Source organism: Mesoplodon mirus (assembly GCF_964341445.2).
Source record: "Mesoplodon mirus genome assembly, chromosome: 5".
In the NCBI taxonomy this organism is placed as follows: Eukaryota; Metazoa; Chordata; class Mammalia; order Artiodactyla; family Ziphiidae; genus Mesoplodon; species Mesoplodon mirus.
The window spans coordinates 5,305,559-5,324,674 of NC_138980.1; the positions used below are offsets into that span (position 1 = coordinate 5,305,559).

General features: G+C 34.7%; 1 protein-coding gene across 2 annotated transcripts in view; it reads right to left on the reverse strand.

The window, feature by feature from the left end:
- The window catches only part of GABRB2 (gamma-aminobutyric acid type A receptor subunit beta2), a gene marked incomplete at both ends in the record, with an annotated part of 286,562 nt that overhangs the window by 27,838 nt on the left and 239,608 nt on the right, over positions 1-19,116 (reverse strand). The window contains one exon of one of the 2 annotated variants that reach the window (XM_082622576.1): positions 16,815-16,928. The exons of the other annotated variant lie outside the window; for it this stretch is intronic. Within the exon in view, the coding sequence (XP_082478702.1) occupies positions 16,815-16,928 (114 nt within the window). The remainder of the gene's footprint in view (positions 1-16,814; positions 16,929-19,116) is intronic. 2 annotated transcript variants of the gene reach the window in all.

A 19,116-nucleotide genomic window follows, 5' to 3' on the forward strand; every position in this document is an offset into this window, starting at 1 on the left:
ATATGACAAACCCACAGCCAACATCATTCTCAGTGGGAAAAACTGAAACCATTTCCACTAAGATCAGGAGCAAGACAAGGTTGCCCACTCTCACCACTCTTATTCAACACAGTTTTGGAAGTATTAGCCACAACAATCAGAGAAGAAAAGGAAACAAAAGGAATACAAATTGGAAAAGAAGAAGTAAGACTGTCACTGTTTGCATATGACAGGATAATATACATAGAGAATCCTAAATATGCTACCAGAAAACTACTAGAGCTAATCAATGAATTTCATAGGGTAGCAGGATACAAAATTAATGCACAGAAATCTCTTGCATTCCTATACACTAATGATGAAAAATCTGAAAGAGAAATTAAGGAAACACTGCAATTTACCATTGCAACAAAAAGAATATAATACCTAGGAATAAACCTATATAAGGAGACAAAAGACCTGTATGCAGAAAACTATAAGACACTGATGAAAGAAATGAAAGATGATACCAACAGATGGAGAGATATACCATCTTCTTGGATTGGAAGAATCAACATTGTGAAAATGACTATACTACCCAAAGCAAACTACAGATTTAAAGCAATCCCTATGAAACTACCAATAGCATTTTTCACAGAACTAGAACAACAAATTTCACAATTTGTATGGAAACACAGAAGGCCCTGAAGAGCCAGAGCAATCTTAAGAAAGAAAAACCGAGCTGGAAGAATCAGGCTCCCTGACTTCAGACTATACTACAAAGCTACTGTAATCAAGACAGTACGGTACTACCACAAAAACAAAAATATAGATTAATGGAACAGGCTAGAAAGCCGAGAGACAAACCCATGCACATATGGTCACCTTATCTTTGATAAAAAGAGGGAAGAATATACAATGGAGAAAAGACAGCCTCTTCAATAAGTGGTGCTGGGAAAATTGGACATCTACATGTAAAAGAATGAAATTTAGAACATTATTTAACACCATACACACACAAAAAAACTCAAAATGCATTAAAGACCTAAATGTAAGGGCAGACACTATAAAACTCTTAGAGGAAAACATAGGCAGAACACTCTATGACATACATCACACCAAGATCCTTTTTGATCCACATTCTAGAGAAATGGAAATAAAAACAAAAATAAACAATGGGACCTAATGAAACTTAAAAGCTTTTGCACAGCAAAGGAAACCATAAACAAGACGAAAAGACAACCTTCAGAATGGGAAAATAATATTTGCAAATGAATCAACAGACAAAGGATTAATCTCCAAAATTTACAAGTAGTTCATGCAGCTCAATATCAAAAAAAGAAACGACCCAATCCAAAAATGGGGAGAAGACCTAAATAGATATTTCTCCAAAGAAGATACACAGATTGCCAACAAACAGATGAAAAGCTGCTCATCATCAGTAATCATTAGAGAAATGAAAATCAAAACTACAATGAGGTATCACCTGACACTGGTCAGAATGGCTATTATCAAAAAGTCTACAAACAATAAATGCTAGAGAGGGTGTGGAGAAAAGGGAACCCTCTTGCACTGTTGGTGGGAATGTCAATTGATACAGCCACTATGGAGAACAGTATGGAGGTTCCTTAAAAAACTACAAATAGAACTACCATATGACCCAGCAATCCCACTACTGGGCGTATACCCTGAGAAAACCATAATTCAAAAAGAGTCATGTACCAAAATATTCATTGCAGCTCTATTTACAATAGCCAGGACATGGAAGCAACCTAAGTGTCCATTGACAGTTGAATGGATAAAGAAGATGTGGCACATATATACAATGGACTATTACTCAGCCATATAAAGAAACGAAATTGAGTTATTTGTAGTGAGGTGGATGGACTTAGAGTCTGTCATACAGAGTGAAGTAAGAAAGAGAAAAACAAATACTGTATGCTAACACATTATGGAATCTAAAAAAAAATTTTAAAAAGGTTCTGAAGGGGCTTCCCTGGTGGCACAGTGGTTGAGAGTCCGCCTGCCGATGCAGGGGACACAGGTTCGTGCCCCGGTCTGGGAAGATCCCACATGCTGCAGAGCAGCTGGGCCCGTGAGCCATGGCCGCTGAGCCTGCGCATCCGGAGCCTGTGCTCCACAACGGGAGAGGCCACAACAGTGAGAGGCCTGCGTACCGCAAAAAAAAAAAAAAAAAAAGGTTCTGAAGAACTTAGTGGCAGGACAGGAATAAAGACTCAGACGTACAGAATAGACTTGAAGAAACAGGAAGGGGAAAGGGTAAGCTGGGACGAAGTGAGAGAGTGGCATGGACATATATACACTACCAAATGTTAAATAGATAGCTAGTGGGAAGCAGCTGCATAGCACACGGAGATCAGCTCAGTGCTTTGTGACCACCTAGAGGGGTGGGATAGGGAGGGTGGGAGGGAGATGCAAGAAAGAGGGGATATGGGGATATATTTAAATGTATAGCTGATTCCCTTTGTGATACAGCAGAAAGTAACACACCATTGTAAAGCAATTATACTCCAATAAAGATGTTAATAAAAAAACCTGAAAAGTAGTGCATGTTGCTGCTGAAAGGCTATTAATAATTCACTGCCAAGTGGGTTTGATTTCCAGTCCTGATATAACAACATGGTAACATACGTTAGGGGTGCCCTATTTAAAATTTTAGAGTGAGACTGAGCACCCAAAGAGAGAAAGTGTTAATGTGTGCTCTGAAAAACTGACATATTACATATGAACTTTTTTTTGTTTGAATATTTAAATGTTATTTTTTTTATACAGCAGGTTCTTGTTAGATACTCATTTTATACATATTAGTGTATATATGTCAATCCCAATCTCCCAATTTATCACACACCACCACCACCACCCCTGCACCGCTCTCCCTGCTTGTTGTCCATACGTTTGTTCTTTACATCTGTGTCTCAATTTCTGCCCTGCAAACTGGTTCATCCATACCATTTTTCTAGGTTCCAAATATATGCGTTAATACATGATATTTGTTTTTCTCTTTCTGACTTACTTCACTCTGTATGACAGTCTGTAGATTCATCCACTTCTCTACAAATGACACAATTTCATTCCTTTTTATGGCTGAGCAATAGTCCATTGTATATATGTACCACTTCTTCTTGATCCATTCATCTGTTGATGGGCATTTAGGTTGCTTCCATGACCTGGCTATTGTAAATAGTGCTTCAGTGCACATTAGGGTGCATGTGTCTTTTTTTTTTTTTTTTTTTTTTTTTGTGGTACACAGACCTCTCACTGTTGTGGCCTCTCCCATTGTGGAGCACAGGCTCAGCAGCCATGGCTCACGGGCCCAGCCGCTCCGCGGCATGTGGGATCTTCCCGGACCAGGGCACGAGCTCGTGTACCCTGCATCGGCAGGTGGACTCTCAACCACTGCGCCACCAGGGAAGCCCCATGTGTCTTTTTGAATTATGGTTTTCACTGGGTATATGCACAGTATTGGGATTGCTGGGTCATGTGGTAATTCTATTTTTAGTTTCATAAGGAACCTCCATACTGCTCTCCATGGTGGCTGTATCAATTTCTATTCACACCAATGGTGCAAGAGGGTTCCCTTTTCTCAACACCCTCTCCAGCATTTGTTGTTTGTAGATTTTCTGATGATGCCCATTCTAACTGGTGTGAGGTGATACCTCATGGTAGTTCTGATTTGCATTTCCCTAATAATTAGTGATGTTGAACAGCTTTTCATGTGCTTCTTGGCCATGTGTATGTCTTCTTTGGAGCAATGTGTATTTAGGTCTTCTGCCCATTTTTGGATTGGGTTGTTTTTTTTAATATTGAGCTGCATGAGCTGTTTATATATTTTGGAGATTAATCCTTTGTCTGTTGATTCATTTGCAAATATTTTTTCCCATTCTAAGGGTTGTCTTTTCGTCTTATGTTTTCCTTTGCTGTGCAAAAGCTTTTAACTTCCATTAGATTCCATTTGTTTATTTTTGTTTTTATTTCCATTACTCTAGGAGGTGGATCAAAAAAATCTTGCTGTGATTTATGTCAAAGAGTGTTCTTCCTATGTTTTCCTCTAAGAGTTTCATAGTGTCTCATCTTACATCTAGGTCTCTAATCCATTTTGAGTTTATTTTTGTGTATGGTGTTAGGGAGTGTTCTAATTTCATTGTTTTATATATAGCTGTCCATTTTCCCAGAACGACTTATTGAAGAGACTGTCCTTTCTCCATTGTATACCCTTGCCCCCTTTGTCAGAGTTTAGTTGACCATAGGTGAATGGGATTATCTCTGGGCTTTCTATCCTGTGCTATTGATCTATATTTCTGTTTTTGTGCCTGTACCATATTGTCTTGATTACTGTACCTCTGTAGTCTGAAGTCAAGGAGTCCGATTACTCCAGCTCCATTTTTTTCCCTCAAGACTGCTTTGTCTACTTGGGGCCTTTTGTATTTCCATACAAATTTTAAGATTTTTTTCTAGTTCTGTGAAAAATGCCAGTGGTAGTCTGATAGGGATTGCATTGAATCCATGGATTGCTTTCGTTAGTATAGTCCTTTTCACAATGTTCATTCTTCCAATCTAAGAACATGGTATATCTTTCAAGCTGAAGGTATCATCTTTAAGTTCTTTCATCAGCGTCTTATACTTTTGTGCATACAGGTCCTTTGTCTCCCTAGGTAGGTTTATTCCTAGGTATTATATTCTTTTTGTTGCAGTGGTAAATGGGAGTGTTTCCTTAATTTCTCTTTCACATTTTTCAACATTATTGTATAGGAATGCAAGACATTCTGTGCATTAATTTTGTATCCTGCAACTTTACCAAATGCACTGATTAGCTCTAGTAGTTTTCTGGTGGCATCTTTAGGATTCTCTGTATAGTATCATGCCATCTGCAAACAGTGACAGCTTTACTTCTTCTTTTCCAATTTGTATTCCTTTTATTTCTTTTTCTTCTCTGATTGCCAGGGCTAGGACTTCCAAAACTATGTTGAATAATCGTGGTGAGAGTGGACATCCTTGTCTTGCTCCTGATCTTAGAGGAAATGCTTTCAGTTTTTCACCATTGAGAATGATGTTTGCTGTGGATTTGTCATATATGGCCTTTATTATGTTGAAGTAGCTTCCCTCTATGCCCACTTTCTGGAGAGTTTTTATCATAAATGAGTGTTGAATTTTGTCAAAAGCTTTTTCTGCATCTATTGAGATGATTATATGGTTTTTATTCTTCAATTTGTTAATATGGTATATCACATTGATTTGCATATATTGAAGAATCCTTGCATCTCTGGGATAAATTCCACTTGATCATGGTGTAGAATCCTTTGAATATGCTGTTGGATTCTGTTTGCTAGTATTTTGTTGAGGATTTTTCATCTATATTCATCTGTGATATTGGTCTGTAATTTTCTTTTTTTCTAGTATCTTTGTCTGGTTTTGGTATTAGGGTGATAGTGGCCTCATAGAATGAGTTTGGGCGTGTTTCTTCCTCTGCAATTTTATGGAAGAGTTTGAGAAGGATGCATGTAAGCTCTTCAGTAAATGTTTGATAGAATTCACCTGTGAAGCCTTCTGGTCCTGGACTTAGTTTGTTGGAAGATTTTTAATCACAGTTTCAATTTCATTACTTGTGATTGGTCTGTTCATATTTTCTGTTTCTTCCTGGTTCAGTCTTGGAAGGTTATACCTTTCTAAGAATTTGTCCATTTCTTCCAGGTTGTCCATTTTATTGGCATAGAGTTGCTTGCAGTAATCTCTTAGGATGCTTTGTGTTTTTACTGTGTGTGTTGTAACCTCTCCTTTTTCATTTCTGATTTTGTTGATTTGAGTCCTCTCTCTCCTTTTCTTGATGAATTTGGTTAATGGTTTATCAATTTTGTTTTCTTCTCAAAGAACCAGCTTTTAGTTTTATTGATCTTTGCTATTGTTTTCTTTGTTTCTATTTCACTTATTTCTGCTCTGAGCTTTATGATTTCTTTCCTTCTGCTAACTTTGGCTTTTGTTTGTTCTTCCTTCTCTAGTTCCTTTAGGTGTAAGGTTAGATTGTTTATTAGGGATTTTTCTTGTTTCTTGAGGTAGGCTTGTATTGCTATAAACTTCCCTCCTAGAACTGCTTTTGCTGCATTCCATAGGTTTTGGATTGTCACGTTTTCATTGTCATTTGTCTCTAAGTGTTTTTTGATTTCCTCTTTGATTTCTTCAGTTATCTCTTGATTATTCAGTAACGTATTGTTTAGCCTCCATGTGTTTGTGTTTTTTACGTTTTTTCCCCTGTAATTGATTTCTAATCTCATAGCATTGTGGTCAGAAACGATGCTTGATATGATTTCGATTTTCTTAAATTTGTTGAGGCTTGATTTGTGAGCCAAGATGTGATCCTGGAGAATGTTGCGTGCACACTTGAAAAGAATGTGTAGTCTGCTGTTTTGGGATGGAATATGCTATAAATATCAATTAAATCTATCTAGTCTATTGTGTCATTTAAAGCTTGTGTTTCCTTATTAATTTTCTGTTTGTATGATCTTCCATTGGTGTAAGTCTGGGGTTAACATCCCCCACTATTATTGTGTTGCTGTCGATTTCCTTTTATGTTGGTTAGCAGTTGCCATATGTATTGAGGTGCTCCTATGTTGGGTGTATATATATTTATAATTGTTGTATCTTCTCTGGTTGAGTCCTTGATCATTATGTAGTGTCCTTCCTTGTCTTTTATAACCTTTTTTATTTTAAAGTGTATTTTGTGTGATATGAGTATTGCTACTCCAACTTTCTTTTGATTTCCATTTGCATGGAATATCTTTCTCCATCCCCTTACTTTCAGTCTGTATGTGTCCCTGGGTCTGAAGTGGGTCTCTTGTAGACAGCATATATATGGGTCTTGTTTTTGTATCCATTCAGTGAGCCTGTGTCTTTTGGTTGGAGCATTTAATCCATTCATGTTTAAGGTAATTATTGATATGTACGTTCCTATTACCATTTTCTTAATTGCTTTGGGTTTGGTTTTGTAGGTCCTTTTCTTCTCTTGTGTTTCCCACTGAGAGAAGTTCCTTTAGCATTTGTTGTAGAGCTGGTTTTGTGGTGCTGAATTCTCTTAGCTTTCGCTTGTCTGTTAAGCTTTTGATTTCTCCATTGAATTGGAATGGGATCCTTGCCGGGTAGAGTAATCTTGGTTGTTACTTCTTCCCTTTCATCACTTTAAATATGTCCTGCCACTCCCTTCTGGCTTGTATAGTTTCTGCTGAGAAATCAGCTGTTAACCTTCTGGGAGTTCCCTTGTATATTATTTGTCATTTTTCCCTTGTTGCTTTCAATAATTTTTCTTTGTCTTTAACTTCTGCCAATTTGATTACTATGTGTCTTAGCGTGTTTCTCTTTGGCCTTATACTGTATGGGATTCTCTGCACTTCCTGGTGGCTATTAGCTTTCCCATGTTAGGGAAGTTGTCGACTATAATCTCTTCAAATATTTTCTCAGGTCCTTTCTCTCTCTTCTTCTTGTGGGACCCCTATAATGCGAATGTTGTTAGGTTTAATGTTGTCCCAGAGGTGTCTTAGGCTGTCTTCATTTCTTTTCATTCTTTTTTCTTTATTCTGTTCCATGGCAATGAATTCCACCATTCTGTCTTCCAGGTCACTTATCTGTTCTTATGCCTCAGTTATTCTGCTATTGATTCCTTCTAGTGTAGTTTTTATTTCAGTTATTGTATTGTTCATCTCTGTTTGTTTGTTCTTTAATTCTTCTAGGCCTTTGTTAAACATTTCTTGCATCTTCTTGATCTTTGCCTCCATTCTTTTTCCGAGGTCCTGGATCATCTTCACTATCATTATTCTGAATTCTTTTTCTGGATGGTTGCCTATCTCCACTTCATTTAGTTGTTTTCCTGGGGTTTTATCTTGTTCCTTCAGCTGGTACATAGCCCTCTGCCTTTTCATCTTATCTATCTTTCTGTGAATAATGAACTTTTTATGCTGTTTATTAGTTTTGTTTAGTGGTGACTTGGGTATTCTGAGAGAATAAATTGTATTTCCACAATTTGTGTGTGTGTGTGTGTCATTCCCACTCTAGGAAAATGCCTAATTGAAGGGAAATGAGTCATAATAAGTTTTTGTCTCCTTGCAGGACAGGAGATGACCAGGTTCACTGAATGAGAAGGAACTCACAGAGAAATTCATCATGCAGTAGTAAAGAACATGGCAGGAACACTTAAGGGGCTTTGGTCCTGGGAATTTTTTCACTGATGATGAGTCACCAGGTGTCTGTTACATTTTCTCATGTATAAAATGGGGATTATATCTACCCTATATGTTTCTGGTGATTTTTGAGATAATTAAATAAGGTATCACAGGAAGCACATTGAAAAAGTACAAATACTACACTGAGGCACTATATTATTATCATCTAATGGACCTGCCTGGTTGGTTATGTACTACTTACTTTAGATCTTACTATTTAATTTATATCCCAATTTATTCAATATAAGAAGTATGTCTTTTTAGATGAGTTATTTGTAGGATAGGAGCTGGACCTAAAGTACTTTTAGTTTTTCCTAATCCAGGAAATTGTTTTATCATATTTCTCTTTATCAGTATTTTTCATTGTTTTTCAAAGGGAAACTTGTTAAAGAAAATAGTTTTTAACCACAAGGTATGATATGTATTGCAAGTGTGTGTAAATTTTAACTTAGCAAGCAATTGCTTGTAATGGAAATAAATGATAGTAGGTTGAGTAGAAAGTAGGCTATGGGACTAATGACTTTTAGGCCAGAATGTTTGGTAAACATTCTAGAACTATATGATTTTAAAAAGAAAATTACATCTTTGATGTATACAGAATTTAATCCAGAGGAAGGGGTGTGTTAGTTATATGGTACTATATTTAAATATACCCAAATGGTCATCAAGTTGTCATTGCTATTTATGAGATAATTCACATGTTCCCAAGATATGAAATGATACTTTTATTAAGAACTTAATTTTATTATATTTCTAAGTCAGCTTCTACTCGCTTTATTTAGAGAGTGCTGATGTAGTCCTACACTACATTAATCACTGTGGTTTTGTAATTTATTTAAACTCCTTGTAGAGTTATTCATTTCTTTCTATTTTACATTTTCTTGATTTTTCCTATAATTTTTTCCTTTCAAAGAAACTTTAGAATACTGTTTCAAATTTCTAAAACAAACCACTAAAAAAAGAAACTCCAAAATGAGGCTCATTGAGATTACACTAAACTCATAGAATAGTTTAGAAATAACCAATTCCTTTAAAATGTTATCTTTTTTTAAAAATAAGGGTTTTTTTTAAACAAAGATTGCTTTCATTCAAAACATTATTGGTAAAAGGGCTCTATTCCTCCTTTCCATTATATTTTTCATTATTGTTTATATACTCTTTACATAGAAAAGCTATGAAAACTTCCCATACTTCTGATATGATTTCTAAAGCTTGCTTCCTCCAAGTTAATTCTCTTAGATTTTGCTTGAATAAAGTAATTTTTTTTTGCTAAGGGTGCAATTATTATTTCCTCCTTTTCTAACATTTCTTTTTTTCTCTCATATAATTTCACTGGCTAACAATTTTGAAAAAGTTAAATAATAGTGGTGATGGTGAGCATCCATTTCTTGTTCCTGTCTTTATTGTCCCACCTTTAGACAAAAGGTAAGAGATAAAGCCTCTGGTTACATAGATAAATAGAGAAACCACAGCAGGGAAATAGCCATTGCTTCCCAATTTCCTAAGGGATTTTAAATTTATAACTAAAAATGAATACTGAATTCAATAGATACCTTTGAAAACCTTTTGGTATCTATTAAAAGGATGAAAAACTTTTCACCTTTTCAACTTATTAATATGGTAAATAATACTATATTTTTATTTTGAAATGATACTATGTGGTTATGTTGTAGTTTGCTTTGAGTATTCTGTGGATTCAAAGTGATAAGTTAATTTAAGGATTATTTTTTCCCCCACTGATATTCATTAGTGAAGTGGATCCATAGTGTCCTTTATGTACCTTTGTGTTTTTCTAGATATGGTTGTGACACCTTATTTATGTTATACTGCTTTCCAAATCATTTGGAAGTTCCTCTTTCTTTCTGCTATGATCTGCTAGAGTTTAAATACCAATGGAGGTATTTGCTTTTTTTAAAAAAATAAATTTATTCATTTTATTTATTTATTTTTTTGGCTGCGTTGGGTCTTCGTTGCTGTGCACAGGCTTTCTCTAGTTGCAGCGAGCGGGGGCTATGTTTCGTTGCAGTGAGCAGGCTTCTCATTGCAGTGGCTTCTCTTGTTGTGGAGCACAGGCTCTAGGTGTGCAAGCTTCAGTAGTTGTGGCATGAGAGCTCAGTAGTTGTGGCTCGCAGACTCTAGAGCACAGGCTCAGTAGTTGTGGTGCACAGGCTTAATCGCTCCACGGCATGTGGGATCTTCCCAGACCAGTGATAGAACCTGTCTGCATTGGCAGGTGGATTCCTAAACACTGAGCCACCAGGGAAGTCCCAGTACTTGCTTTTTAAAATTTGACAGGACTTATTGCTGAAACTTTCTAGGCCAGCTGACCCTTTGCAGTGGGAGTTAAAATTTTCTGTCAATTATCTTAGTTTTATCTTTGGTAATTAATCTGTTTTTGTTTTCTCTTTCTCCCAGGGTCAGTTTTGCTAATTTAGAATTTCTAAGGATGTCATGTATTTTACCACATTTTCTAACATATTTGCATAATTTTCTTTTATTTGCACCTTTCTATGTAATTGTCATGTTTTAAAAATTTCTGTTGTGGTTTACCACATTGGCTCCCTCTTTGCTTCTTTAATAAGCTTTTCCTTGGTCAATTATTTGCCTATTGTACTTAAATTTTTTAAAAATAACTGACATACTTGTAAATTATTTTGTTTTAATTTTCTAATTTGTTAATTTACAATTTGTCTAATTACTTCCTTCTCCTTTTAGGTGTTTGATTTGCTCTTTTTTTTAACTTCTTGAATTGAATATTATATTCACCTTTTTAAATTACTTGCTAGAGATGTATTTGAAACTACAACTTTCTGACTGTTAACTATTTTAACCACATCCCTTAGGATTAATTATGTAGTATTTTAAGCTGCCATTATTTTCTAAATGTTCTTCAAATTAATTTTTATTGTACCTTTGATACATGGTTGTATAAAAATGAGTTTATACAACTAATAAACTTTATTAAATATACTGCTTAGGTAATGTTTCTTTCATTTTCTCTCTTTATTTCCAATCATTTAAGTTCATTTAGATGCTATTTCAATTTTAGTTTTATAAATTATGTACAAATTATTAACCAATGATTATATCTTTGTTTTACATTGTAATTATATTTCTCAGTCTTAATATTTTTTAACTTCAATTCATCCTTATAGAGTAATAATATTCAATCTTCTGTTTTCTTTGGATTTGTATTTACCTCGTTTTTGTCTGTGACTTTACTTAGAATATTTTTCCCATAATTTTACTTTAGAAGTATTTCTAATAAATAGCATTTTATTGGGTTTAGTTCTTGATTTAATTTGAGAATCCTATTCTTTTGATATGTGACGTTGATATATGTTCTAGTTATAACAGTTAAGACAACCTTGGTCTTAAGTCTATTATCTTAATTCCTGCTCTACATTTGCTTTTAAGTTGTCCTTATCCTTATTCTGATGTCTAACTTTACCTACATTATCTGCATCTTTTTTTAACTGAAATATAGTTGACATACAATATTTTGTTAGCTTCAGGTACACTACATAATGATTTGACATTTGTATGCATTATGAAATAATCACCACAGTAAGTCAAGTAACCATCTGTCCTCCTACAAGGTTATTACAATATCATTGACCATATCCCTTATGCTGTCTATACCCCCATAACTATTTATTATATAACTGAAAGTTTGTACCTCTTAATACTCTTCATCTGTACTGCCCATGGGGTATGGGCACCCCTCTCCCTTTGACAAACAGCTGTTTATTCTCTGTATCTATGGGTCTGTTTTCATATTGTTTTGTTTAGTTTTGTGGATTCCACAAGTGAGATCATACAGTATTTGTCTTTCTCTGACTTATTTTACTTAGCATAATGCATTCCAGGTCCATCCATATTGTCACAAATGGCAATATTTCATTTTTTATGGAGGAGTAATATTCCACTGTATATATACACTACATCTTTTTATCTACTTGCCTATTGATGGGCACTTAGGTTGATTTCATATCTTGGCTATTGTAAATAATGCTGCTCTGCATCTCTCTTTAGTTTATTTCCACCTTATTCTCTGAGGTTTTTATAAGATGAATTGTCAGTTCTTGATTCTTCTTCTACCATAATGACTCAGATTTTCATGCTTTAGTGTAATACCATAAAGATCTGAGAAAGCTGATCTTTCCCACTAAAGATTTTGATTTATGTCTCAGGTGGGATCTACTTTTTAAGCAAGCATCCCAAATGACCTTAAGGAAGTCCATAGTAGAAACACTGTTGTATAGAAGTTATCTATGTTAATTTTAAACATATCCTTTATCTTCAAATTCTTGATTCATAAACTCAAGAATAAAAGGTAAATATTGAGTCCTTGCTGTGAATTAGAAAACACATACTTCTCCCTCATCAACAATACCATCCTGATTTACTTTTATATATCTTCAGTATCTAATATTTTAAAATATTTCAATTATCTCTTATTCTACAACTTTAATTTCTGGAGTTGTATAGGTTTAGTTTTACATGCTAGCATATACTGACTTTTTCTGTTCTAAAGTTCCTTACTTTGACTATCTTTTATTGGGGGCTAGATTTTTCTTTTTACTAAGCTATAATATTTTTCTTTGAATAAGGATGCATGGATGCTATGTTCCCTTAGATTTTGCATATTGAGGATAGATTGTCTTTCTTTTGCCTTAAAATAATATCAATAATATTCTTAGGTTATATTTTTCCCCCTCAGAACCCTGTAATATTTTTCCATTGTCTTATAAAATTTAATATTGCTGTGGAGTAGTTTGAGATTTTTTTTTCCTTACCTGTTGGTCACTTTTTCTGACTGGAAGTTTAATAATTTTAGAAGAATATAATAAGGCAGCAATGGTATTATATAATTTTTATCTTGGAACCCAGTATATCCTTTTGGTTTACTGATTAATTTCATTACAGGTATGTATAAACACACAATGTACAGCATAGTAGTTAGAGTGTATCCTCTAGTCATATTTTCTGTTTAACCATTTTTTTAGCTGTTCAACCTTAAGAAAATTAATTAGACGTTCTGGGTCTCCGTTCATCATTTATAAAATTATAACTGCTACAACACAGGGTAATAATGACTAATGTCATGACATAATATATGTAGTGTTTAAGCATATACATGGCATTCAAGAAGTATTTATCATTATCATTATTATAATTAGCTATTGATGTCAGATTTAAATAGTTTTTTCGATTTGCTTTTTGTTCCATTCTATACTTCACGAACACCATGGCTCTGCATGTTTGCTCTGCTGTACCTATCCTGTATATTGTGTTTTCTCTAAGTGGTTTTTAACAGTACATCTCTTTTTTTTCTGTATTTGGCATGATTTTCTACAGCCTGAACTTTGTGTTACTGCCTTGATTTTTTACCATATTGATTTTCTTTCTTACTATTTTAGATTCAGTTATTAGTGTCTATGAAAATTGTTCATCCTTGATCTTTTGTTTCATATTCTCTTTCAATTTCTGCAAGAAAAACACTTTTTTAATGAAAGTTTTTAATATATCCTGAAATATTTTTTCCATTAAAGGGTCATTATCTGTCTTTTGCATGCTGAGTTCCTCTCTCTCTCCCTACGAATGAGTGAGAGAGAGAGAGAGAGAGCAAGGGAGAGACAGAATGTCATCTGGTAGTTTTCCTGCACAGTTGCCATGCTGATTCTTTGTTTAGATGCTTCATTTATAGGTAGACCTTTCTATAGGGTTTTCCTATTTGCTCAAATATAGCTTGAGTAGATTCTTCTGGATTTTGCTTGTACTGACATTGGCCCTCCTTATGCATTTCTGTCTCTCTGCAGAGCTTCAGTTTTAGTTGGGTGTTGTTTTTGTTTTGCTTTTCCATTGCCATTTTATCCTTTACAGCTTTTGGACAGAGAAGAGAAAAACTGAACCTGGGTTTTTGGATTCTTATATCTCCATTTCTCTAACACTTTCCACAACAGAAAGCAGTTAGACATCAGTTTTCTGTTTCTTCATCATTTTAAGGGCTGGGTGATATGTGTGTGTGTGTGTGTGTGTGTGTATGTACTGCCACACTCTCATAGTAGGTATGTAAACTATAGTAGAACTTTTCTAGGGAACAATTTGGCAATATGTATCACCATTTTAAAGCATATACTTTTTGACTCAGAAATTTCACTTTAAGAAATATATTAGGAATCAATGGTGTGTAAACATGTCAGCAATGGGATACTTATTTTAGTTGTTTATAATCAAAAACCACTTAGAAACAATGTAAATGTCTAACAATAGGTGCTTGTTATATAGATTATGGTACATACATTCAATAAAATATTTTGTAGTTATTAGAAATGATGTGTACTTATACTGATGCTTAAAGACACAAAAAAGGTAAGTAGAAAATAGCATACACACAATAGTAGAGAATAATTATTTGTATAAAAGTATGTCATTAATTGTGAGAAAAGGACAATGCTAACAGTGATTATATCTGGGTGTGGAGTACAGGTGGTTTTCATTGCCTGTGCACATTTTTTTTTTTAAAGACCGACCATAAATTAGTTTTACAATCATAAAACAGTAAGAGATAAAAAAAGAAAAATTGAGAAAGATACACACTGCTACCATCTCCAGAATAATAGCAACAGTTTATGGAGTGCTCTATGTCTGGTACTGTACAAAGCCCTTAACAAATTATCTCATTTAATCCTCTCAGTAGCTCCATGAAGCAAAATTTTATTGTTTCAGTTTTCAGCTGAGGAACTTGAAGGATGGAAAAGTTAAACATGTGTAATGTTACACAGCTCATAGAAGACCACGCCTGAAGGTGAACCCAGTTCAGTCTGATTCTAACAGCTACCATCATCCCAGTGCATTCTATTGCCTCTGAGGATTGTCAAATACATTTCAATGCTTTTGCAGGTTACAGATTTAACAGCTCATCATTCAAACTTTTGAATATTGGCCCTTATTTCATACTCTAAATATGAACTTAAAAGAGAATTAAAAAGACAGAGTAAAGACACACCCAACAAAGAAAAGTATAAATGCAGATGACCTTAAGATTCATATTTCAGTGTAAATCATTCTCTTTAACATAATGTTTTATGACATAGAGAGAAAGATTTCTTGACAAATGAAGGTCCAAATCATGGCATCAGAGAGTATCATTAACTTTCAATCCATCAGCTGACAAGAACAACAGAGGCAAATTTTCTTTCAAATATTCTCATAATCTGAGGATTTTCCTGAATTTTCATGTAACTTTTACCCAGTCATAGACCAATCATGCAGTATACTCTGATTTTGATTTTGGAAAATACATTATTTTTCAACCATTTTCATCATAAACCCGAACTCCAACTGTCAGACATGTTTTCTTCTAAATGATTAGCATTCTACCCAGAATACTGCCCAATCAAATCAGTCTACTTCCATTTCAACAATAGTGGCTTCAGTTAAAAACAAGAACAGCAGCAACATCACAAATGAGATAGCCTGAGAGAACAGACATAGTAGGGGATTGGGACTAAAATAGTGAGTAACAAAATTTCAAACATCTCTTCCCCTGGAATCTACCTAATATCATTTATCAGACTCATGCTACGTATAACACAACAAGTAATGAAGTTAAAAGAACAACTTAAAATAGTAAAACAAACTAGCAATTTAAGAGGTTAACCATAACTGTTTCCTACCCCAAAGGTAATAACAATGAGGAATCAAGGAATTTGGGGTCAGAGCCACAAAACTAAGGAAGAATATGACACTTCAAGATATAATAATGACAGCTTCTCTGGCATCAAGTCCTCATAGGAAAGATTCACAGCATTCAGTATCATTCACTGCCTCACCAAGAAATAGAACAAAAACAAATGAGAGGTAGGCAGTAGATGATAATGTGGAATGGTGACGATCACCATCCTCGTCTTCCTCCTCCTCTAGTTTAGCGGGCAATGTGAATGACAATTTGCCAATTAAGAAATGTAAACACATGAGGATTCAGAAACTAAACTCTAAGTTTTAGCCCCCAGTGGGCTTTCTTTGGAGTTCATTTAAGTCAAGAGCATTGTCAAGAAACAATCTCAATTATTGCCTCTTATCTATCATTATAACAACACTGGGCCTGCTGAGATGATACTTATTTCTAAAATATAAATAACAATAAAGGAACAAGGACTTGATGCAAACATAACATTCTCAGACACAAATGAATGATCTAGGGCAGAAAAATATAGGTTCCTGAATTCTGAGCCAACCTATGGAAGGACTGTATAATTCTCCATCTATTCTACCAACCAAAAGAAACACAACAAGAAAACTAAGAAATGCCAGAGTATATAATGATACTCTCAATACAAATGAAAAGAAGTCTCAAAATACGATCCACTTGGTTTCTTTCTTTAGCACAACAATAATGTATGAGTGGAATACTAAAGCTTAGGTTCATCATAACTACATTAAAAAAAAACAAACCCAGGAAAACCCCATTAGGGTCTCATGAAAACATTTAATGTATCCCCATGTCTCAGGATACAAGTCCATAGGTTATCTGCAAAAACGCCATACATTAATTTAAAGGGAACAGCTAAACAAATTGGCTCCCACAGAAATACAAATAAATGGATTAAAAACTGGCTATCTAACCGTATACAGAGAGAAATCGTAATTGGTAGTCCGTCTAGTTGGGGAGAGGTTTCCAGTTGGGTCCCACAAGGATCGATATTGGGTCCCATTTTGTTTAATATCTTTATAAAAAATCTGGAAGACAAAGTAGAGAATGTGCTAATTAAGTCGACTGATGCCACTAGATTAGAATTGGTGGTTAAATAAATTGGCTATAGATAAATGCTACTGGTCTCTAGAAAGACCGATGCTAACAGAGACTAGAACTTCTAAATAGTACTTTTTAATGTATCACTTACAAAATCTAGTTTCAAGCACTATAAATAAATAAATTTCAAAGATCTTAGTGCTCTGCATAACCAAAAATTTAGGTGTAATGGATAAAGACAACACAGAGACTCCAACACCCATGAATGCAGAATAAAGGATGCCCCCCTAGTAGATCTTTTTGGTGCAGCTTTATTGGGAAAACTGGTGGTTGTGGGTCTCTCAATACAGTAAGGATATTGGAGGCATTTCAGATATGCAAGAATCAAGGTGGTGAAAAGACAGAAGTAACTAAAGTCTCAAATATATGTACACCTAGTTATTGGCAGAAAAATAAAGAAGAAAACAACATAAAGCTTAAAAGAAAAAAAAGCGAGAGCTGAAAACTTGAAGGCATGAACAAGAAAAGTGGGAAAATTGATCAAGAGAAAATCCTATAAGGAAACATGCACACACACACAAAATAGAAGAATGCAAGGTATAATAGGAGAGCTTTCCTAACACTAGAAAAAGAGACTGTAGTTTTTTAGCTACTCCTGAAAACGCTGAAGAAAAATATTCAGTAGAACTCTTACTGGTTTGAGGTTTATTTTTTTAAATCTTAGTAGTTAACAATTTAATTTGTTGCATGGAGATAACTGTGAAAGTAACAAGGCTTGTCAGCTATGGACTCGTGTGTAGACAGACGGGTTGTTTTAGGTGATGTGAACTGAATATATAGACTAATCTGGAATCAGCTTTTAAATTTTATATTATGTTTTCACTTGCTTGCACAGAGGAATGCACACTGGATAACGACTAGAAAACCTAGATCATCTCAGAAATCTTGTTAACTTTGCTATGCAACCTTGGATAGTTCACTTTCCTTCAGAGCCTTAGTTTTTCCATCAGTTAAAGGCCAGACTAAGAATTGTTTTAAGAGCTGCAGATAACTCTTGTTAAAATAAGAACTTACAGGAAACTTCATACAGGGAAGAGATTAGAAAAATGTGGAAGCATGCCTTTGAGCGACAGTGGGCTCCCACCTGGCTAGGCTTCCCATTTTCATCCCCCTTGCCCTCAGGACAGAGAACAGGTTAAAAATCACTTTAGACCATATGACATGCTGCTTCTGTCTCTAGGAAACCATCAATGGAACCAGAAAGAGTCAATCCCTCTCCTAGTGACTGATTGCTCCGGAGCATCCAACAATACTTAGTTGATTATATGTGCCTGATCTTTAAAAAAAAAACAAAAAACTAGAATTACAGTTAAAAAGAAGGAACATTCTTGATAAGAAATAGAGTGACATTATTCATGATGCCGACACAAAAGAAAGCATTGTGCAATCAGAGCCCTCTGTGGGTCTCCTCTAACCCTTCATGCTGTGTTAAAAAAAAAAAAAAAAAAAAAAAAGGGAGCCTGGAATGTTAGATGGCTGCCTTTAAAAAATCTAACCAACATGGCTGTAAGTATTCTGGCCTAAGAAATAATTGATAAAGTTTGTAGTTGGCTTGCTATCGATTTTACAGCTAATACCTGTTGAAAAATGATTTCGTTGCTTTGACTTTAAAACTTCCAAAGTGAAACATTCCTCTGTAGGTAATACTTTTTTAGGGATAGGACTGCATCCTACATACTAGAGCAGGTAGAACGCACAAGCAAGTATTGCCAATAGGTCTGGAGACTGTAAATTTTATTTTGAAAGGTAATAATATTTATCGTTTATAATATTTTGTTAATATTTATCACTTACCTAGTGCTTATCATATACTGGGGACTATGCTATCTTCTACACTTTATCATAACTTTATAACTTATGAGAGGAATTAACTCCATTTTACAGATGAGGAAACTAAAGGGTCAGAGAGGCTTTTTTCCCCCCTATTATCACACAACTACTAAATGGAGGGTAAATATCAAAACTGACTGACTCTAAAATATCTGTTCAGAACTACTGTGCTAAAGGATAACTCCTGATACCATGATGTTATTGCACACTGATCAAAGAAAGAAGAGACTCCACTTGTGCTAAAGAGTTCTAAGAATAGGACAGGTATCTTCTATTGTTCTCAAG